General features: G+C 52.5%; 1 protein-coding gene across 5 annotated transcripts in view; it reads right to left on the reverse strand.

Annotated features, from left to right (window-relative positions):
- PLXNA4 (plexin A4) overlaps nucleotides 1-23,682 on the reverse strand; it is a 606,963-nt gene that overhangs the window by 355,390 nt on the left and 227,891 nt on the right. For all 5 annotated transcript variants that reach the window (XM_082846558.1, XM_082846557.1, XM_082846560.1 and 2 more), the window contains 2 exons: nucleotides 21,608-22,860; nucleotides 4,700-4,882 (listed from right to left, as the gene is read on the reverse strand). In XM_082846558.1, coding sequence (XP_082702684.1) covers nucleotides 4,700-4,882; nucleotides 21,608-22,860 — 1,436 coding nt within the window. The remainder of the gene's footprint in view (nucleotides 1-4,699; nucleotides 4,883-21,607; nucleotides 22,861-23,682) is intronic.

The following is a 23,682-nucleotide window of genomic DNA, read 5'->3' on the forward strand; positions in this document are numbered from 1 at the left end:
GATCCATTTCAAATAGGCTCAGACAGAGAAAGACAAATATCATATGTATCACTTATGTGTGGCATCTTTTAAAAATAGGATACAAATGAACTTATATACAAAACAGAAATAGACCCACAGACATAGACAACTTATTATTACCAAAGGGGAAAGGGGGGGGAGGAATAAATTAAGAGTTTGAGATTAGCGTATACATACTTCTATATATAAAATAGATAACCAATAAGGAGCTACTTACTGGCATAGCACAGGGAACTACGCTCAATGTTTTGTAATAATCTGTAAGGGAAAAGAATCTGAAAAAAGAAAAGATAGATAGATAGATATAACTGAATCACTTTGCTGTACACCTGAAGCTAACACAACACTGTAAATCCACTATATTTAAATAAAATAAAATAAAACAAAATGTAAAAACAATTCAAAGAGGCTCAAAAGAAAAAAATTAGGAAGACGGAATTAATCTGCATGACAATTCCCAAGAAGAATGACTTTGTGTTATCTACTGCTGTTGACCCTCCACACTGACACACACCCAATTCCTATCCAGAGGGGCTGGTATGGCGTGGTTTGCCCATGTGTGTGCTCACATGTGCACACACGCGCATCCTACGACAAGCCAGTAGCAGGGCAGCCAGGGTTCCGCTTAACCAACATCCATCAAGTGTTCTGCCCCTTCGTGTGAGCAGTTCAACCTAACAAAACACCCAGGAAAGATGCAATCACTAAATGAAAGGAGCAAGCACACCTCAAGTAGAAGTTTATGATGTTTTGGTTCACAATGAACATTACTCTCCCCCTACCGTCAGGCAGTAATTCACTGCTGAACAGCAGCCATAAAATATGATCACTTAGTGGTAAAAATGTAACAGAGACAGAGAAAGCAGGGCGGACTTCTGGCTGGAATACTCAAGCAAAGAGGTCTCGTCCTTCTGAGGCAACACTGACCTCGTTAGCCCAAGCCGGTTCAAAGTTTTCCAGATTTAGACGGACATCTTAAAGCAAATCAGGATGCCGTTTGCCTTAAGAGTTTTCCCTATAGTTGAAATTGCAATAGTCTGTGACTTATTCCTAACTTCCTAGGCACCTCCTGATGACTGGAGCATTTATGTGCCACATTTCTTAACAGCCCATGGAAAAGGATGCGAATGCCAGCTGCGGCACACACACATCAGAAAAAATAAGACGTCCAAATTGGTACTTTCCTCACCTCCTTTCCCCCTGCCTCATGTGATGTGTGCACTAAAGGAGTGAAATTATGGTCATCAGAGACAAGGTCGCAAACGATGGGGACCCAAACCTTTCAAACAAAATGAAAAGGCAGTAATTTTGAAGGCAGCCCATGGATAGCTACAGTCTAGCTCCTGGACCCCTAAAACTCACAGCAAACTCCCTTACTCTTAGCAAACCTCCCAACCCCCTCCCACCCAGCCTTCCCACCTTGAGTCCCTGGTCATATTGCAGAGAACTTCCGCGAGGCCCTTGATACACACGGGAGATTATTACAGGGCTCAGAGAAACCAGCTCTGTAATTACGGCGACAGTGTGATTTCCATTATTCTCGCCCCCTGGTTTCAGTAGCTCACAAAACTTCCTGCTAAGTCCTCCTGCAGTCCCAGAGATTTTCATGGCTGGGCCTCTGCCCAAAAGGTGAATGGGGTCCTGATAACCTCTTGGAAAAGCAAGGCAGAGTTATTACAAGGAAAGGGGAGTGGTGCTCAGCGAGCAAGGGTGCTGGGAAATTCTATTGTTTAGAAAAAATAAATAAACTGGCCAGTTTCGCTTTTTATTATTTCAAACAACAGACTCGGCGGCCCGGCTTTTGTTTACCAACTCAGACTGTCCCCCTGGGCCAGCTGTGCTGAGTCTGCAGGAGGGTAGCTGAGCTTCAGCTAAACTATTAAAAAGGCTCCCGCTCAGAGCTCGTGGAGCAGAAAGTTTGGCTGCCCTGATGGCCTGGCTTTCCCCGGGAGGGCCACTGGCTCATTCCGCCCCCACGTGACCCTCTGGTCTTACCTCTCAAATGTTTATGCTTCACCAGTCCCACTATAGTTCTGGAAATTAAATGTAATGTCCCAGGTGGCTGAAACAGAACTGTTCTTATATAAGCCCTCCCACCCCTGCGAAGTAAAAGATGAGAAAGGCCAGCCCACGGTTTATAAAGTCCCAAGGCTCCCGCTCAGGGGTTGCCTGTCATTGCTGGCCTGGCTGACCTCTGGGGACACTTCAAGGCAAGGCTTTGCCCACAGCCTGCCCCATGAGGGATGTCTGTGTGCACTTGGCCTGCCCAAGCTCCCGGAGGTGTCCTCAGCCCACACTCATGGAGATGGGCTGCACTCTCACCTCCCATCAGGAGGCCGGCTTCCACAGGGGAGAGGGAGCCAGCCCCCATGAGCCTCTGTCCACCCTCTGACCAAGAGCACACATTTGCCAGTCGACCGTCTTGGGTTTACGATGCAGCCACGGCCAAGAAACATCTCCCCCCCCCCCCCCCCCCCCCCCCCCGTCGCCAAGAGAAAACAACTTTCTGTTCTGTTGTGTGCACTGAATTTTCAAAGTTTATTTCACTGACACCATATACCAACCTGCTCAGACAATAGCAGGGAAAAAAAAAAAAAAACCTACAGGGTCTACTCGGTCTGGCCAGAAAGTGAAGGATCCTCTGCACCTGGTAGGAAGTTTAGGGGGTGGGCATGTTTCAGCACATTGCAGGAAGTCACCTCTCCCTTGCACTGAGATTGGGCTCCGTAGAGACAAGAGCTAAAGCACCCCAAATTTCCTTCTTACGTATTTACCCTCAACAGGACTTATTCACCCATCAGGGCAAGCAAAGCAGGTCAAGACATTTCACTGTGTGAACTGCATGTGGGAAGGCTTTCGGTATTCAGACTTCGCTTTGCCAGCAAATCAAATTCCTTGACTCTTAGTGAAGAATGAAGTCATCTGAGCAGCTAATGGAAACGTCCCCGCGGTCCCTGCTCTACAGCCCGTGGACTTCCCTCCTCGATTTATACTGAGGCTTATCAGACACAATTTCAGCAAGCTTGGTTATCTGATTTCCTAGCTCACTGAAAGCTGGAAGCCGCAGACTGAGGGAGGAAGAAAGGCGCTGATGTGGACCAGTACTTCCTGGCAGCATCTGGAAGTGCTGAGTGACACGGTACGCTAGAAGAAGAGCCGGGAAGGCTACAGCGATCAAACACAACACACCTACACCTCCCAGCATCTTCCCCGGGCGTCCGCGAACCCCGTTCAACATGTGAGTAATAATCTAAACGAGAAGATCAAGGCGGCAAGAAAACATTCAATTGTGTTTAATATATTCTTCACAGAAGGCAGACCATAAAATGTAATTCTTAAAGCTATGTGGATGATGGTTAAATTGTTTGTTAACTTGACACAGAAGGCAGCACACTACGATGAGGTGGGCAATCCCAGACACGTGGCATGTTGCCTGCATCACCCTTGCAGCGTGCCACGGCGTTTCCCCAACACATGTTTCTTCTTCCAGCTGCTATGCATGTAACTGTTCCACGTACATTCCCAACCCCCACACCCTCTGCTCCCCACCTCTCCCCATCCAGCCCCACTGCCTGTTCCACAGAGACGTACACTCTAAAGAAAAAAACAAGTGCTGAAATGGGCTGTCACACAGTAGGATGGGAGAACAGGCACAGTCCCTAGATTTGCAGAGAGCACTTCCCCTTGACCATCCAGCGAACACCCACAAATACAGCAAAGAGAAGAGCAGCCATCAAACTTCAGTCTCAGATCAGGCAGCGCCACTTTATCCATGTGAATCACACAATGTCCAGTGAATTCCAAGGGAAGCCCAATTAAAACAAGCAGGACCTCCACACGGAGTCATCAATATTTCCCAGGGAAAAGACTCAAGTATGATTATCAGCCAACAGAAAACAGGACCTACTGCCTAGAGTCTTGGAAAGGCTTTTATTCCAACAAGGAGGGCACCCTATGGGGCCAGCACCAACTCACTGAGACGAGAACCCAAGCAGAGGTGGGCGAGAAAATAGTTCTGGATAGATAGGGGCCCCCAACACGGCGGACGGGCCAAGGCCACCCAGTGCCCCTGAAGCCAGCAAGCTTCTGGAGAACGAGGAGGAAAACTCACGTCCCCAGATCACACGGTTCTACTCCCCCTAGGGCAGTTCTGTGCCCCCAAAACATCCAGGGTTTCCCCGTCCCGTGACTTGGCTCTTAGCCCTAACAGCAACTCCAGCAGGTACGACACTTTCCTCTGTCGGTTTCCCTGAATGGATTCCAGATGGACGCACCAGCCAGAAAGGCTGAAGCAGGAGGAACAGGCATATCCCTTGCCCCTGTCCATCCTCCACAACCACCCAGGCCTCATAAAGCTATTGCCTTGGGGCATGAGCCCAAGTTGGACAGAATACACCATATTTAGAATGGCCTGGCAACCTGGAGACGCGCACCTCTCAGGAGCACACCAGCCCAACGCAAGAGATGGGTCCACACACTCACCCGCTGTGAGTCCCACAACAACCCTGCACGTGAAGGACAAGAGTAGCATTGACGACCTCAGCAGCAACACAGCCCTTAGCTCAAACCTGTATCATTGCCAACCAGGCCCAAGGTAGTAAAAGAATGCAAGAGAACATCCATCCTGGCGGGAACAGGCTGTCTCCACAAGAACCAAAATGACTACACCTTGTCCTACCTTCTTCAGCTTGCCACTCTTGGTGCCCACGAAGGCCAGAGAATGATTCTTGTAGACGTATGCGATGACAGAAGTCATGCGGTCCCTGTCCTCCGTGAAGACGGGGATGCCACGCACCATCTCAGACACACCCAGGGGGGCATTCATATCCAGGCCACAGAAGTTGTCATCAATGGTTAGGAGCTGAAAAGGAAGGAGGAGAAAAATTAGAAGCGAGCACCAGGGCAATGGGTGGAGGTACTGAGTCAGAGAACTCTGGAGCTAGAAGAATCCTTACAGATGGATCACCTGTTATAAATCCCTCCTTTATTACATGAGAAACTCAGCTCCAGAGAAACTAGGTAACCTGTCAACAGTCATCTAAGTAGGTTGCAGGACCATGGCAAAAAGTCACAGATCCCTGGAGTCTCTTTACACCACGCGCCGTGGTCTCTCTGCCCCTCCTCCAACCCCTCCAGGCACCATCTTGGTAGTTTAGATGGCCCATCATCACCATCCCTTGGGAAAGCACTGGGCCAGCACCCATGAGCATGGGCTCCAGACAGCCTTGCTGGGGAGTGAGAGGGGCGAGGTCTTCACATCCACACACTTACTGTTGAGCAGACACAGAGACGAGGACTCGAACGTGTGGAACAGAGAACTAGAAATGTTAACACATGTGCGACAACACCATGGCAGAGACACGTGCAGACAATCGGTTGGGGAAAGGAGGAGTGGAAGGTTTGTGGATGAACTCAGCAGGCCGCAGGTGCCTCACTGTGTCCCATTTCAGGCTCTCTGCCTCTTTTAGAACCCGGCAAAGGAGGGCAGGCAGCCTGACCTTGTCATACCTTCACCAGCATTTCCCAAAGTGCCTTCCACCGGAACCCCAGTCCCACAAGATATTCTACCATAAACAGGCTCTTTGGGCAAATAACTTTGGGAAACGTAGTGAAACGCAGTGCATTCTAACACCATGTAAGACATTCCTAATCGTTACAAGAAGGGTCTGTAAAGTCTTTTTAGGAAGAAATGTGTTTAAAGTTCTCTCAACATTTTAGTCCCTAAACCACTTTTTTGACCGGAACACCTCTTAGCATCCCTTAAAGAGACTGTTTTCCCAGGTACCCTGTGGGACACACTGACCCAACTCTTGCTTCTGACTCTGGGACAATTTCAGCAGTCAGGGAAGAAACAAGAAAAACCTCTGGCCCATTTCCCTGCCCACCCCCACCCCCCAGTGTTTTAGCTGAAATTCTCCCTGTTTTATTCCAGGCTCCCGGACCCCCATGTAAGCAGACGGTCATAGCTAGGGAGTCCTACTGGGGAGTGTAGAAGACCTTGACAATGGCTGGGGAGGGGCCTCCAGAGCCCTCCACTGAGCAGCTTTGGGTGGGCACAGATCTCCCCGAGGTGCTAGGATCCTGCACTGGGTTTCCCCTTTTTTCTCAGAAGAACTGTGTGCTCTTAGAAGACTCATTCCATCTCCCTGGGCTTTTATTTTCCACTCTATAAAGATGAAGGAAACAACCTCTGCCTTTTGATGAGCTTCCATAAAGCCTATAGAGCTCATGCCTGTAAATGTCTTAGGACTTTGCAGAGAAAGGAGTGAAATAAAATACAAGGTGTCATTTTTTAAAGGCTTCAATCCAGCCAAAGGAAGAGGCATCTGGAGAAGCAGCAGGCAGGCTCTTGCCAGTGGAGCTGCGTGAAACCGGCCAACTCTGCGCTTTCCAGGGATGCGGGGGTTCCCTCAGCTCTCTCCCAGCAGTGCTGTCCATCTCAGGGAAGACAATGTGCTGAGCACCGACATCCTCCCTCTTATCGTGGTGGGAGCAGCCAGGGCAGGGAGGGAGAGAGCATGGGCGGGCTCGTGCAGGCCACGTGCAGAGCAGACGACTGCGCCACGGCTGGCATTGCCTCTGGCCTCTATTGCAGGGTCTGGCCCCACAACCCGGACCAAACGCACCCCACCCCTTCAAAAACAACTATAGGAGTCAAAGGTGGGAGGAAACTTTCAAGGTCTAGTCTGATCTTTACGGTTCTTTCCTAAAATGAGGAAATGAGGCTAGGGGGAGACAGAGTGGAGAGAGAAAGAGATGGACAGAAGAGAGGAAGGAAAAATCCAGATCAAGGGCAGACAGTATTTTCTCCCGTGTTTTCTCCCTGCTGGACGTAACTGCCGTGACCTGCCAAGCATTCAGACGGCAGCTGAGGAATCTTCATGGCCTTGCATGTTCCTGCCTCTGGTTCAGAAGGAGTCCTCATCCTGGACTTTCTGGGCCCTAAACTGTGCTGCTGGGACTTCTGCCATTAGCAAAAGGACCTCACCCATTACAACCCATTTTCCAAGTAGGTGAGACCGAATGATTGTTTGCTCCACACAAGGGGATACTGAGGCAGGGAGCGAGGCACAAATACACGCCTCATTGACCCGATAAGGCTCAGGCCGCTCAGCCCCCCGAAACTACATTTCTGAGTGGTCAGTTTCCAAATACCATTCTTCTTCACTGGGCAGAACACGAGATAAAAACCAACTACGTACAAAAAGAGTGTGCATTCAGCCAGTTGCCACATTAAATCCCTGTTTGCTCAGAGGCAGAAAGTCAGGGACTTGCAAGTCTGCCACTGCGGCATCTTGCATGCCAAGGGGCCAAGTAAGGAATGTTTTCATCGTTAGGAAGTGAGGACAGCTCAGCCTGGTGGCCTGGCAGCTAGGACTCGGCTGGTTTCAGCTCATGACAGCTCCCTGCGAGGCCCCATCAGCAGGCAGGTCTCGGGTTCCTCACCTGTACCTGACAGGTACACCCCGCATTGCCTACCTCGTGGTATTGTCATCAGGCTTAGATGAGGCAAAGGGGACAACTGGGGCTCCTACCGTGGGGCCGAGATTCCAGGGACGATGGCTTCTCGCCCAGTCTCATCTGTACCTCGATTTCTCCCTCTGAGCGGGGCCCCAGGTGATGGAGGCCTTTGACCAGGAGCAGCCCGGGTCTGCGTGGATGCTGAGGTCCCCTGGCTATGGCGTGGGGTGGGAAGGGGCTTACTCCTCGTTTCCTCAAAGCGGGGGTGATAGGGGAGGGAGTTTTAACCTTGAAGTCGGGGAAAGCACAGGTCTCGCGTTCACAGGCAGCTGAGCTGCTTCCCAGCCGCACATCTTGGCACAAGCTGCTCCTGTCCTCTGGGCCTCACCTTCCTTGACAGTAAAATAGCAAGACGGGCCCATCCCGAGGCCTAGGTGAGATATCAGGTGTGAAGACACCGGCTGAACCGGAGAGCCCTTCATTAAGGTAAGGTGGGATTTCATGTTAATTTTTTTAATGGAAATCCTGCCCAGAACAGAAGTAGGATGGCGGCAGGGAGTGGCCCTTGCACACACCCCCGGCCAGAGCCCAGCTCTCTAAGGACACCACCCGCTGAGTTTGAGCTGAAGCCACAGAGTAATAACCGCACTGGGAGCAGAGGAGAGAGGAGGGAGAGTCCCGCAGGGCCCGCAGACCTCGGGGGCTGGGGTGTAGGGAGCAGATGCCGGGCCCCTGGAAGGGAAGGCTAATGGACGAAAGCCTTCCACGGGTAAGGGTTGGTGCAGATTCCTAAGCACCCTGGGCAACGGGGGAGTCTGGCCCTGGCCGAGCCCTCCCCTGGGCCCCTTAACGGCAAGATTAGAGTGGCAGCCAGAGGAGCCAGGAAGGGACTGGGCTCCGCTGTAAGCAGGGGCCCACCAGGCCCGCAGGCCCAGATTGCACCTCTCCCCTGCCACTCCACAAATACCCACGGATGAGCTATGGCCACTGCTACAGTGCTTACTCATTAGACAGCAGCTTCATTCTTACCAAGGAAAGAAATTAGGGTCTGCTGCATGGGAATATATGTGGTAGGCAACCCTGTGAATAGACCTCAAGGCCTTAGACAGGGCCACACCCTCTGGGGTCCCTTCTGCCCCATCAAGAAGATACCAAATCTGCTTTCCATAAATGTCCTCATGGGGTACCTGGCTCATAAATTAAGATTGGTGATCCACTGGATTCCAGGGACCATAAGCTCAAGGATGGGACTATGCTTTACCCATGTCTGTATCCTTAGCTTGGTTCCTGGTTCACAGTAGGTTAAGACATACACGTTAAATGGATAATGGATGGATGGATGGATGGATGGATGGATGGATGGATGGATGACTAAATAAAGGCTTGAGTCCCACAGTGGCTAGCACTGTGGAACTAGAGTCAGAATGCCTAGGTTGGAATTCCAGCTCCACCATTTAATGCTGTGTGACCTTGGGCAAGGTATTTAACTTCTCTGTGCCCCAGTTTATCATGGGTAGTATAGGGATAATAATAATAGCATATACTTCCCGGTGCTGTGGTGAGGAGCAAATGACTAATACATGTAGAACAATGTCTGGCACTTAGTAAGTGCTAAGAGAGTGTTAGCTCTTATTACTGTTGGTCACATCCTTAGACAATTCAGATAACTTTTGTGAGTCGTAGCGTCTGGGGAAATTCATGATATCCACCTCGTAGAGGTGTGATCAAGATGAAAGGGGCTAATGTTACCAAGATGAAATAGCAAAGGTGGTACTTCTAGAGATCTATCAGGCCAATGAGGCTGAATGAAGGAGCAGAGAAATACTCTTAAGATCCAGAAGAGTTGCGCTACTCATCAGAAATGCGAATTCTCGGGCCCTGCCCCAGATCTACTGGATCAGAAACTCTGGATGTGGGGCTCAGAGATCTGTACCTTAACCCCTTCCCAGCGCTTTAGTAAGAAGCACCCTCCTAGATCACCACAGGCGTCCCTTCCTTGCTGAGGGTGCCACAGACCGGCCCAGGAGAGAACAGCACGTGACGAGCGTAACCACTGGAGCAGGACCCACTGGATCTGGGGGGAGGAGCCCACGGCAGCCCCCCCGAGCCGAGCAGCCGTGTGGAGGTGGCGTGGGGAGCCGGAGCTGACACCCCGGATTACGATCTCACAGCTCACCGTGCTTCCCTCGCGGCAAAGGTTACCATGCAATTACGTGTCGCTACATTCAAATGACAGAGCAGTTACGGCTACTTTACCAATTCCAGGGAAATTGCTCCCACTCTGCAGAGAGACTGGCACTCTGAAAAGCTCTATCATCTCCACGGAAAGGGGATTTTAAATGCTGCCAGCATCCTTCCTCCGCAGTCTCCACGGGCTCCAGGGCAGAGCTGCAAAGCAGCCACCCGAGGGCCCCCGCAGTGGCTGGTGGTCTCTGTGGAGACCCTCTGAGAAGGGCTGAAGAAGGGGGCAGACCTGGGAGACAGTGAGGGCACCACCCTCCGACCCTGTGCCAGCCCATCCTGCAGGCCTTGGGCGATGAGGCGGGGCAGGAGCCTGATTCTGAGCTCACTCCTCCTCCGATCTAGCGTGGCCCCCAGCCTGGTTCCTGATGCACCCGCCGTGCCAGATGGAGCTGGTGTAGCCCTGCCCTTCACTGCCCCACCTTTGCAGAAACCCCACATTGAGTCCTTATTATGGAAAGTTCAGAACTTGGCCAGAGCTCAGTGGTCCAAAAGCAGCGCTAATGAGGTAAAGGTCACCAGGTCCATCCCCCTGTGGGCCAATTAGCTCAGCTCTGGGACCCGGTCTCTTCCATAGCCACAGGCTGCCCCTCTCACCCACGGCATCCACTGTTTGCAAATATCCCAAACTGATCCAAAGGAGGCTAACCAGATGAGCCTGCAGGGATGGACAAATGCAGCCGACTCCTCCAACAGGGGCTGCAGCCGCCGACTGCTCTGGGCCAGCAGCTGCAGCCTCTGAGCCCAGGATGGAAAATACGAAGTCAGACCTGGTCCTCCCATTGCTCACGGGCAGCTCCTGAAGAGAGAGGAGTCCTTCCATCTGGGAGCAAACCGGCTCTCCAGCCCTCCCTGAAGGCAAAAGTGGCATCCAGCCTCATGCAGAGGAGTCCTGAGCACCCCTGCGCCCACCCCCGAAGCTGGGAGGTCATACCATTATGGGGGGAGAAGGCATCAGAGACCTTCCGAGCTCACACACTGTGGGGCCTTTTTCCATCAAACTTTTGGTCTCTTAGGCTACTGGAACTCCCTGTTTCCATCAGGGGAAACTGAAGCACTAAATGAAGACAACGCTACTTACTGTTCTTCATTTATTACTTCGCTTAAGAATGTTTAGAAGGACCTACTAGGTACCAAGCACCAGGTGAGAACCCAACAGTATAAAGACGAAAACATCTCTGTTTCTGCCCCTTTCTCAGTGGGGGAGACAGACCGGGTCCATGACGAGACGAGGCCATGTATGACCAGCTTCAGTTATGCACCTGGAGCTGTAGGGACAGAGGGCAGGGCCACAACTGCAGAGGGGAGCAGCAAGGTTTCGAGGAAGAAGTGACACTGGGGCTCAATTCTGGGTTCTCTGTCCAGGACAGTGCATGGCCAAGCTTTCACACATTGTGCTATTTCAGAGGAAAATGACTTAAGATCTTAGAATTCAACAGCCCCATTTTACAGAAGAGAAAAATTGAGGCTTAGAGAGTGAAATGACCCCTCATGACCTATCACATTCCCAGACTAGATGGAAAAACTGGCATTACATGGAGGCTTCCTCCAAGTTGCTAGAGGGTGGCCCCAAAGGAACCAATTCCAGGATCAGGGAACCTACTGTCAGGATGAGAGGCTGCTCTGGGACAGTGCCTGCTTCCTTTTCTTCTGTCCAGATAAGCCCTCCACCCTTCTGTGATCTCTGGGAGGAACTACCTCTCCCATCCCGAGGAGGCCCTTGGCTAGTCATCAGAGTGGGATTCCTCCTTTCCTGGGCTGACCTATCCCAAAGCAAAGTGAGAGCTGAAGTTTAGAAAAGAAATACAAGCTAGGTGAAAAAGAAGGTGGAAGCCCATGAGGTGCCTGCTGACGTGGAAAAGAAAATGTCTTTCGATTCGTGCTCAGCAGTCCTTAGATTCATGTCCCAAACATCTTCCCACTAATTAATTACACTTACACACACACACACACACACACACACACACACACACACACACACCCCGGGAGCTGACACACACACACACACACACATACACCGGGAGCTGACACACACACACACACACACACCCCGGGAGCTCACACACACACACACACACATACACCGGGAGCTGACACACACACACACACACACACCCCGGGAGCTCACACACACACACACACACACACCCCGGGAGCTCTCACACTCACACACACACACACACACACACACACACACACACACACACACACACACACACACCCCGGGAGCTGACCAGAGCAGACCTCCGCAGTGAATTTCACATGTGGGATTTCTTTATAAAGGGAGATATTGATCAGGTAAGTGTAGTAGCTCATGTCTACACACAGACCCCAGATGTAAATCTCTGCGGTACAGGAAGATAATGATCTCCCACTTATTGGGGCCAGATGTCAAATAGAACCGCTGACCCCAAGGTGTTCATCAACGCACCAGGGTCTGATGCCCACTGTGTATGGCTCTGTGTGCCGTCTGACGGCAGGGCAGGAGGGAAGCAGAGACAGCCCTCAGGGAGGGAGGAAGCCCGTGGGGAGGCCCTGGTTGGCTTAAGGTTACTCTCATCAGAAAGCCTGTTACTCCATAAAATAGTCCCACGTGCCTGAGTGCTCGTTTCTGTAACAGAGAAAGAGATCCCAAAACTTGGACGGTACCACCCTCTGACTGCTTCACTGCTCTGCATAAACTTTCCTCCCGCTCTTATGATTTCTAACCCTCCCCGAAGCTCTGCCCATGGCCCGTGCTGACCCCAGGTGGCTGAACTCTCTTCAAAGATGGAGAAGCCCCGACAGAGGTGAAGGTCGGCCCTACACCTCGGCTGTGAGCCCAGACGTCAGGAAAGGAGCGGGAAGGAGGCCTCCTCCACTTAATCACTAATGCATTATCTCAGAACGGTTCTTTATTGTGTCTTTTTCAATGAGATTGTAGGGGGAATGAATGTGCAGAGACAGAGAGGGGAAGCCAGCAGACCACAGCCACAGTAACCTAGTTAGACCGACATGTTATTGAAGGGGCTTCATGAAAATTGTCTTGGGGTTGGAGAAAGAACCCGACAGATCGCACCCAAGATTCCCAAGAGCCACGTGCCCTGTTTCTAAGCAACTCAAAAGGGTGGGTACCAAAATACAGGTCATCTACGTGGTCACTCACTCATCATGATAACAACCTATCCTTCTAATAGGAAACTAATGCCACTAATTTGAGCTGTTTTCCCAAGAGACGGGCATTAAGCCCAGCACCCTCTCTGCAGTCCAGAGTGTAACCAGTAGCGAGCCGTAGAAACGCACCGCTCCTAGGAGACGCTGAGCATAGCGGGCACAGAGCAGCTCCAAGTCAGGATCCCAGGGATTGAACCCCTGACCTGCTCCTCATTAGCTCAGCTGCCGAGAGCCCTGCGTTCCTCCCTCTGGTGAGGACTGAGGGCCACGACACCATGACTGGAGATACAGGCAGGCCAAGCAAAAGAAACAGGAATGAAAATCCACTAGCCCAGTTCTGCAGGTGACCTCCGTGATGGGACTAGTCCAGAAGCCAAAGCTGGGCCCCTGGAAAAGACCAGGGAAGGCCTTGGAAGGGTTCCAAGCAAAACCCACTCGGGTGCTGTCCCTTTCCTTTTGTACCTTAAGCTTCAGAGGTCCCCAGTGGCTGCCTGTCAAGGGCAAAGAAATCTCCCACCCAGCCCATCAATCCCACGTTCCCACTTCTCTCCCTGTCTACTGCAGACAAACTCAGCTGCCACCAGGACTGTAATTGGAGCAGGGCACACCACAATGATTAAGTCTGTGTGTTTTCTAGCGGGCACTGGGAAACAGTGGTCCCGATGGCCAGGCTGAATTATGGGGTAGGTCATTCCCTTGTTAGCAGGAATAAATTTTATTAGCCCCACTCTCGTTGCTGTGCATCTTCCCCTCTTTGCTCCTCAGGCCCGAGTGTGGGTCTGGATAATGTTGCCTGCACGCAGGATAAATCAGCTGAACAAATCCCATTATATTTTGGAACGCTGACAGAGACACAGTAATGACACCGAGACTGGGAAAAGATGTGGGCTTTCTTCTCCCCCGCTGATCCCGTTTCAAACACATGGACAGCATGCGGGGCCCAATCCACCAGGAAAAAAATGTAAATTGAGAGGCCGAGTGGAGAACTCCGCGAGTTGCCTTTTTTCCTGCTCTCCACTAACTCTGTTAATGAAATGAAGCAAGCGCCGTGTGCCGACGTGTAGTCATTCCCTTCTGTCTCACAAAAACTAAGGGGCACGTGAAGGTGACAGCAGGGAGGATCTGGCTGGAGATGTATCCTCTCCTTCAAAGGCCTTAACTTAGCATTCATAACACGTGGTGGATGGCAGGGAAGGCGGATGGGGCACGCTCCAGGCCTGGGATTCTGAACATAACATCTGGGTTAGGTACAGCCCAAATCTCTCAAAAGCAGGTATTGGTGGAGAAAAAATATCAGTATGAAATCACAGCAATATTATTAAGTCTCTTTCTGTCTCATCAGGTGGTTACTGTAACCAAAGGAGACTACATTGATGATGCTATGAGATGTCTCAGTGTTCTACAAATATAAGGTGCTCTGTGACGATCATCATTTATTAATGTCTCTGCATTTCTCTTTCCCTAGGAGTCTCAGCAGACTTTATTAAAGGGATATTGTTTTATCACCTCCTTCTAGAAGGTGAAATGTATAATTTAAAGCAAAAAGGAAACCGCTCACCAGCTCAGTGATCTCTCACGAGCTGGACCTGGCTGAGACTCAGAGGCCCAAGCTCCCAGGCCAGCATCCCAGCCAAGACGCCACCCTGTGAGGATGACGGGAATTAAAGGAAAGGCCCAGAAATGAAGATCTGGATGGATGAGTCAGGCCAGTCTGTGTGCTGACTGAATGAGAGGACTGGCTGCCAATCTGGGCTGGGCTGTCGCACACCATCTGGGGCGGGGGGGGCGGGGTGTGTGTGTGCTTGCGCGAGCGTGTGTGTACACGGGAGAGAAATCTCGCTGTGTTAGCTGCCGTGTGTAGTGTGGAGGTGTGAGGGAGGATAAATCACAGAAAGAGGGAGCCTCAGGGATGACTGTGCACAGAGTGTGAGTGTAAGTGAGAGAGTGAAACACAGCAGAGAGAGCGACAGACAGACAGACAGAAATGACGGGGAACAGACACCATGAGAAAGTGATTCATATATCCAGGGCAGAGAGGATGCGTGTGCACACGTGGGTGTGCGTATAGGGGTGCACGCCTCTGTGCAGGGCTTCATGAAGTTGTTCTCTCGGTGTTAGGACACAGCATCACCGGCCTCACATCCTAACCGCTGCTTGGTAAACCCCACCCTGAGGTCGTGGCAGCTGTCTGTGTTAACGGTCTGCAGATGTGATTCCTGGGTCTCGTCACCCTCCCTGCTGGCCCAGTGGGCTCCAGGGTGGTGTCCTGGGAGGTCATGCCCAGCCTAGGAGGCCAGCCTGAAGCCCTTCCTCTCATCAGGCCCAGCACATCACCCAGGGCTCAGCCACCATCCTGGACCCCAAACACCACATGTGCTTGGCTGAGATGCAACGTTAATCGCAAATTCTGCTGGCCAAAGAGAGAGAGGTGGGTGTCCTTTCCACCTGAATACCTGGAACAGGAGCCGTCTCAAGGGGACGGGGGAACTTGAACAAAGACAGGGTCTGTGATATGGCAGCACCTCCCAACCCACCGCTAAAACACAAGTCTGGAGTGTGGGGTCAATGGGCTGTGAGGGGTGAGGGCTTGGACTGATGTGGAAGGAGATTTGTGATGTGTGCTGTCACTGGGACTTGAGTGTGGTGTATGCGGTGCATGTTTAATGGCCGCCGTGTGTGTGTGTGTGTGTGTGTGTGTGTGTGTGTGTGTGTGTGTGTGCGCGCGCGCGCACGCGCGCGCGCGCGCGCGTGGTGTGTGAAGTGAACTGGAGTTGAGGAAGGAGGGATGGGGGAGACAGGAGCAGAAGTTCCTGGTCCGAGAGAGGACTGCCGCTGAGCAGAAAGAGAAAGGCCTGCCTCGCGCCACAAACAACAGGACATACCCATCCAGTCCGAGCTGCACTTCCTGCTGACAGGAAAAGAAAACAGCCCGAGCAGACGGGCAGAAACCGGCACCCGGAGCCTGGGGTGGCTGCCTGGCCATTCCGGATACGCACTCTGGTGGAGTTTCAGGATCCCAGGCGCCAGACCGAACGGCGTGACCATCCAGGCTGGGCTGGGAGGCCAGCCCGCGTCCAGGGGGTGACCCTGTCTCCTCCCAGGGCTGCCTTGCCGGAGAGCAATGGGTATGAGTCACAGCAACAGCACACACAAATGGGGTTCTCCTTTCCCACTCCCCGACAAAAAGCTCGGTCCCGGGTGCCTCTGTGAACCCTGCGAGACTGAGCAGGGCCGGTGAGTAAACCCTGAACTCAGGCAGGCCCCTGGCCTGGCAATGGCTCTCCGTCAGGGGCTTCTGGAAATGTGAGGGTTTTCCTAGTTCCCGCAGTGACTGCGGAGCCCAGTGCCACTGGTACTTCGTGCTGCAGGGCCCAGCAAGGCAAACGCACTGCAATGCCAGACGGCCCCGTGCCGTGAGTCATCCCAGCCCAGGTGCCACCGCTGCGTCATGCAGAATCACCAGCGGGAAGAGCACCTGGCTGAGAATTAGGATGCAGAGAAGGCTCTAGTCCACCAACTACATGACCTTCAGTGAAATACCTGACTTTTCCGTTTCTCCACCTCCTCAACTGGACAGGATATCTGCCTTTCCTATTATCCTGAGAACTGCTGAGAGAAGAGGAGGCAATGAAGCCCTTTGTCAACTGTCAGGCACCACACGGACTCCCCAGGGGGGCTGTGGGGCGGCTCGGAGGCCACCACCCTCTGCCCCCACTACCGAGGCTGGACAGGTGTGAGGCGGTCACTCCGGCGACAGTCTCCGTCCCACGGACCGACATCTTCTAAGTTCCAAGTTCGAGTCTCGAGGGGGCGATTAAGCAGCTGATTCTGGCTCATCCAGGCTTCTCAGCACTAAAGCTGATGCTGCCTGACTCCTACATCCATTTCGCAACTGGTTCCAAACTCAGGGAAGACTTAAGTGGCGTGAGTGACAGTCACTCTCATGGCCACAGCCCTCGTTCCCGTCACACAGGCTGTAATGACCCGCTTGGATGCGTCTCTCTCCTGGACTCCTAGGCTCCTGGAGACTGATGTCATGTCATGATTCTTGGCACCAACCAGGAGAGGGTACATTGCCAAGGGCCTAATGAGAGTTTCATCCATTCATTAACTCATTTGGAGGCAGAAGGGCTAGTGTCCTGTGAGGTGACCCCAAAGGCTGAAGAAAGGGTGAGGAGATATAGATAGCCATGCCCGGGGGCCTCCAGGACACCGGGCCTCTTGGCCCGCATAGAACACAGGAGCCTTGGGCCTCAACAGCACAGCCTCCAGCCCAGCAGTCCCACTGCAGGTCAGGAGTGGCGGGGCTCCCAGAAAGGGGCTGAGAGCTGTCGCCCTGGCCTGCTCAGGGCCGGGGCACATGACAAGAGCCTCAGGCTATGAGCTCCTTGTCTCAATTGTCACTGCTCTGCAGACAGATGGTTTGGGGACCCCGGATAGCAGCCTTCCAAGGCACCAAAGATAGAGACCATCTCAGGGTTGAGCAGCAGAAACAAAGAAATTACATCATTATCCTTAAGCCCGCCCTGGATGCTCACCAGCAAAAGGCCTTAGGTTGATCTACAGTCTCCCAAGTCCTAAGACACACTTGGAGGAGCCCTGGCTGATCCCTCTAGGACCCTCCTTCTGCACAGGCCCTCCTGAGGTCCTTAGAGTAATTTTCAGACGCCAGCCCATTTGTTCTTGGATACCTCTTTCCATCCAAGCTGGGAAAAAACAGAACACAAGAAAGAATGGTAGGGCTTCCCTGGTGGCACAGTGGTTGAGAGTCCACCTGCAGGTGCAGGGAACACGGGTTCGTGCCCTGGTCCGGGAAGATCCCACATGCCGCGGAGCGGCTGGGCCCGTGAGCCATGGCTGCTGAGCCTGCGCGTCCGGAGCCTGTGCTCCGCAACGGCAGAGGCCCAGAAGGCAAAACTAGAAGTTGCTTCCATCCCCCGCTCCCCCAAGCACCAGCAAACACCTGGGCTGCTTCCCCAGCCTCTACACCCAACGCCCACTCCAGGATTTTCCTTTGCAACATGCGCTGACGTTCACAGGGACACAGTCCCAAGAGGAAGACACTCCTGGCCGGCTGGCCCTTATCTGTGATAGGGGCTCAGCCAGCCTCTCTGGTTCTCCCGGAATAAAGACAACAGGTTGCTCCCTGGGGGCCTGCAGATCGAGGCTCCAGGTTCCCAGCCCAAAGCTTCTCCCCGCAGCTGGTCACCAGGCTGTGGGCCACCACGTGGCTCCACCAACGCCCCATGCATGGCAGGCTCCGACCCCATTTTCCCTGAACACAGCCAAACACAGCTGGGACCTGGTGAGGGGGTGGAGCCTCAGGGCTCATACTACTACCTGCTCGGAGTCCTGGAGGCATGAGTTCAGGGGAAGGAATGTGAAACCCAGGAAATGAAGAGACCAGAAAGGCCTGAAGAGCACCATGGAACAAGCATTCTAGCTTAGGGAACTAGGACAACAGGAGCACAATAAAAATGAGTCACTGGGCAAAAGGTACAAAATACCGGATACAAAATAAGTCCTGGAGATGTAATGTACAGCATGGTGACATAGTTGATAGTACTGTATTGTATATGTGAAAGTTGCTAAGGGAGTAGATCTCGAAAGTTCCGATCATAAGAAAAAGAATGTGTTACTATGTATGGTGATGGATGTTAACTACAGGCTCTTCTGGTGATCATTTTGCAATATATACAAATATCGAACCATTATGCCGTACACCTGAAACTAATATAGTGTTACATGTCGATTATACCTCAGTTTTAAAACGAACCACTTTTCAAGCTCTTTGGGTTGTAACTATGACAAAACCCACAAGGGACACCCAACCCTACAAAAAACAAGTCCTCAAGTCAGCCTCCTGGGCCTCATGCTCCCTCCCCCACTTTCCTGCAGCTGAAACGCCGCAGGACAGAGGCCACCTGAGAATCGGTTCCCCTTCCCAGGCCTCAAGGGAATCCTGGACTCAGAGGCAGAAAAGAACTCTAGAATTCATCTCACCCCTCCCCGCCTCAAGGTAAGAAGGCAAGAAGGAAAGGAAACCAACGGTCTTGTGAGTGAATGAGTGCAGGAAAAGCTGGGTTTGCAAACACTGTGCCTGTGAGGGCTCCTCAACGGGGACACCCAGGAGCCTGGCCTGCGTGGTCTGAGCTGAGGCCAAAAGAACCGTAGCCAAGCCCCAGAGCAAACTAACTCGAGTGTGGGCTGAATCAAAGGAAACTGATACTGTGCATTAAAAGCTGGTGTGGCCTTTTAGACTGGCTGGGGAGACAGCCCCAGCCCTGTGCGGAGTTTCTGGCCTCCTCCTTTCTGCTCTCAGCCCTGAACTTGCCTCGAACTTGAAAAGGCTAATTAAAGCCCAAAGAAAAATCAAAAGCTTGTTATCTGGCTCCATTACTCCCAGTCCTGGCATTAGCCTGTCTTGCAAAGCTGCCTTCCCTCTGTTCTCTCCAAGGCCGCCAGGCGGATGTTAGGACCTGCAGCTCTGCAGACTCCCGTGATGAACTTTGCTTTTTGTACTGTGGCAGGGAGCAAATGCTTGCCCATGGGCAGCCAGGCTGATCTCCGCAGCTGATTTTACTCCCAAAAGCATTGCCCGAAAAGACACGATTGGAGCAAGTTTTCTGCAGCAAAAATAGCCAATCTCTCTGGTCTCAAAAGAACTAGCTGTTTAGTAAGCACACAGCATCAACTTGCTATTTTCTAACACAGGTGTATATGTGAGTGCTTGTGAGGGTATTTCTTGTGTACGTGCACATGCACGTGTGTAGGAGTGTGTATGTATGTGCATGTGTGCAAGCGTGGTGGTGAGAGGCAAGGGGGGTGGTGGTTCTCTTCAAATGCGGTCTCTGCTATTCACTCACAAATTCTATGACCTGGGGCAACTCATTCAAGTTGTTGGGCCTCAGAATGAAGGTAAAGACCAAGGGATCTCTGGGCACCTTCCCCATGCCAACACTCTTAGGACATCTCCCCAGGGACCTACGTCTGAGTGTAATATACATACACAAAGCACAGCACCTGGCCTGTCATTCACTGCCTTCATGTGGGAGCAGTGCATGACCCCCAAGTTCATAAACTAGTCTCACAGACTCTCCTGAGTGGATCACCTACTGCCCAAACCAAAGTCTCCAAAAGATATGTCACCTGCTAGGGCTCAGCAGACACAGGGGACTCCCCTCAATTCCCTGGCCTGGAAATGATGGTCAACGTGTTGCTTCCTTCTTTGGCGCCTGGTGCCTCTCCCATTTCCTTTGTAACACTAGGGGTCTCCTGGCTTTCCAGAACCCCCAAGAAGAAATGGCATCTTTTAGTATCAGCCCAGGTAACTGGAAAACTCATCACTAGAAAACGGCCTGAGCCTAAATGCTAGGGCACCAAAGAGAAACCTTGGGGCACAAGTGAGTTCCTTCTTTCTCCTCCCTCTCCCCTCCCCCAAATCCCACTGCCCGGAGGAATGGCCTCACCGCGTGCTGAAGGTGTGGGTGCCAGTGCCCTCTGAGGTCTGCTTGGCATGAAAAGAAACTTGCACTTCTTAAATCAATCCAAGTACATTTTCCTAATATGGAATTCCACCAAAGTTTGACTAGGAGTCAAGAATCACATCCATGCACGTGCATACTTCTACCTGATGACTGAATTGTCCTTTCTTCTCCCTACATTGAGACTATAGGATAGATTTTCTCCAACTAGGTTCGTAATTTTTCAACTGGACAATAAAAAAGAAAAAGGGAAAGGAAAGTGACACAGGGCATAGAAGATGCCAAGAGCTGAACCTTCCAAGTCACGTTAAGAATGGTTGAGAAAAAAACAATGAAGATGAACAGAAGTCAAGCCACAGAAAGGCAGGTGCTTTTCACATTGGGTCACAAGTGAGTTATGTTGGGAGAGGCAGGAGGCTGTGTCTCCCGTGGCACTGGTGGTTGCCCAGCAGTTCTGAGGTCCGGTCTGTCCCTCAGGGCTCACGGGCCCTGGGCAGGCCTCCTAAACCAACCCTTCATTCTCCCCGCCCCCTGGTTTCCTTCAGCCCTCTGTCACCCAGCACTGCTCCACGGCTGCTCCAGACACGTTTCTTCCATGAGACTGTGCACACAGAAGATACTTGATAAATACAGTTTTCTAAGCAAGCTTAGAAAACTGTTTTCCTCTCTATGTTCACTGGACTCTCACCCTACTTCTTCTGATCTTATTTTCCCATGACCTAAAGATACGCGAGGGGCCAAAAACGTACCTCTCCTGAAGTCCTACATCTACCCCAAATGTAAAATGACTGCCTCCCTACTCCCAGTACTGGTTTTACTCTAAGCTCTGCCTCCACCACCTATTGTTTTTATTCTAAGCTCCCAGGAGAGTGACTTGCAGCATGGTTGATAAGTCAAGTCAAGTCACTGCATACGACAGCGCAGCCTTCAAGAACGGCTGGTGCACGTGGCATCTATGGCACACAGTTCCGCCTATTCCAGCCCCTCCTCTTACAGCCAGTGAGCCAACTAGAATAGAGAAAAGCGCCGATGGGAAATCTACATTTAGCTCCAGCTCTGACTCTTATAAGCTTAGTGCCATGGTCACAGCATGCTTGAGCTGGTGATAATCCGAGTCCAGTGAGACCCAGAGGTGGGATATACTTGTCTCATCTACAAAATGGGACAGATGATTCACACCCCATGGAGGCCACAGCCTAGGTCTCGACACTGTGCCACCCCGGCCCACAGGCCCTCCCCGGACTCACCGCGCTGCTGCAGGGAATGTCCTTCACCTTGAGCCAGGCCAGGTCCAGCGTGCCCTCGCCCCGATAGCAGGACTGCAGCCGTTCCTTAATGCGGTCATTGATCTGCTTCAGGACGAAGATGCACAGGGCCGACTCGTCCAGGGATTTCATTTTCCGCTTCTGGCCTTTGGAGAAGACGGTGAAGAGGAGGTCGTCCTCTGGGCGAACCCCGAGGGTCCGGGCGAGCACGGCCCCAGCTTTGGACAGGTAGGCGGCCTGCAGCAGGCGGTACTCCACCCCGCCATGCTCACAGCCAATGGGGACCTCCACGTAGGAGTTGAAGGCCGTGTCCTCCTTACAAAGCCTCACGAGCTTGGACGTATAAACCTGCTCCTTTGTGGTGGAGCCAGGGGGAGACACCATCTCAGGCTGAAGCGTCAAAAAGTAGACAAAGTTGCCGCTGCTGAAGCCGTAGACGTAGTAGATATCAAAGTCGGGGATGACGGTGAAAGTGTCCGAAGGAATCTTGATCATCGAGGCCACAAACTCATCGTGGAAGACATATGCGAACATGCCATCCGCCTCTGAGTTCTTGGTCAGTTTCCGGCTGGAGATGGTGGGGAAATACTCCGGCTTCCCGTCCACAGCCGTGGCAATGAAGAGCTTGTCATCCAGGTTGTTGTAGGAGACGATCACCCCAAAGACAGAGCCACTCTCGTTGACCCCCGACAGGTAGTGCTCCTTCTTGTGAAAAGGCTCCCCCAGCTTGAAGAGGTCCTCCAGCCTGAGGAGCTTGCAGATGCCTTGGTACAGGCTCCCGCAAGCAATCAGCCTGTTCTCCTTGTAGTCTATCAGGAGCATCTTGTTGACATTGTTGGTGGTGGTCAGGGGCTCGTTGCACGTCTGGACAATGCGGGGAGGGTAGCACTTGGGGTTGTCCTCGTCCGGCCCAGTCTGGTGGGTCACCAGGACCTTCAAATCGCTGGAGAGCTTGTAGATCCGATTGACGGCCCCCACATAAATGTGCCCTGTCCTCTCGTCCACCACCAGGTGGTTGAAGCTCTCGGCGGGCTCCCCGCGGAACGTGACAAAAGACCGCTTCTGGGGCAGCAGGGGTGGCTGCTGGGGGAGTAGAGTGGAGGAGCCCATCCCCACCATTAGGAGGTGGGAGAGCAGGCAGGTCCAATTCCAAGGCATGGCTTTCATTTCAGAGATGTGTCCTCGGGTCACAGTCACACTCGGCACAGCAGTGTCGAGGGAGGAGTGCAGGCTCCCTGCGGGGGGAAAAGGAAAGACGTGATGCTGGCTGACAAAGGCAGAGGCTTAGTTTCACCCCACAGCTTGTCTGGCTGGGCCCTCAAAGCATCCTGCACACGCTGAAACAGACCTGCAATGGGGGACGCTGGGGCCAAGGGAGCCAGTCCCCAGTGTGTTGGTATGAGTGCCCAAGCTGGGTGGCAGCAGGAGGGCACTTCAGTAATAGTACTAGTAATACTACTAGCAACAGTAACGACAATGGCAACGGTGATGATGATGATGATGATAACAGCCACAGCCCACAGAATGGCTGACTTTGCATCAGCCGCTGTCCAGCACCTCCCAGAGACCCTCGTTTCATCTCAACAAACCCTTCGGTGTGGGGCATCTTCCACCTGCCCCTCCAGATCTGCTCTCCACCCTTCTCCATGCCCAGGAGGCTGACCTGTAGGGACTATACCTCTGCAGGCTCCTTGCCCTCGGGCCTGGTTAGGTGCAGCCAGTGGGGAGAATCAGCCGAAGCCCAGTGGGACCGGGAGAGGCTAGGAGGAGGGGAGGGGGGCTGCAGGTCCTGCGAACCACCTCCTGCCTGCCTCCCTTTGGTCCTAGGGGAGGGAACGGGCCTCAACGTTCTCGCCCCCAAACACTGCCCTGCCTCTAAGGAGGCACGTGTCAAGACCCCCTCTATTAACCTTTGCGCAAATGACCTGATTTGTATGTACAATGCTTCCTGCTGGGACCCTGACTAGCAGCCTCGTGATATAAGTACTACTGACACTCCCACCTTCCAGCTGAGGGGAGTAATCCAGTTTGCACAGCTAAAAGCCGTAGAGACCAAC

This window comes from Leucopleurus acutus, assembly GCF_964270905.1.
Source record: "Leucopleurus acutus genome assembly, chromosome: 9".
NCBI classification, from domain to species: Eukaryota; Metazoa; Chordata; class Mammalia; order Artiodactyla; family Delphinidae; genus Leucopleurus; species Leucopleurus acutus.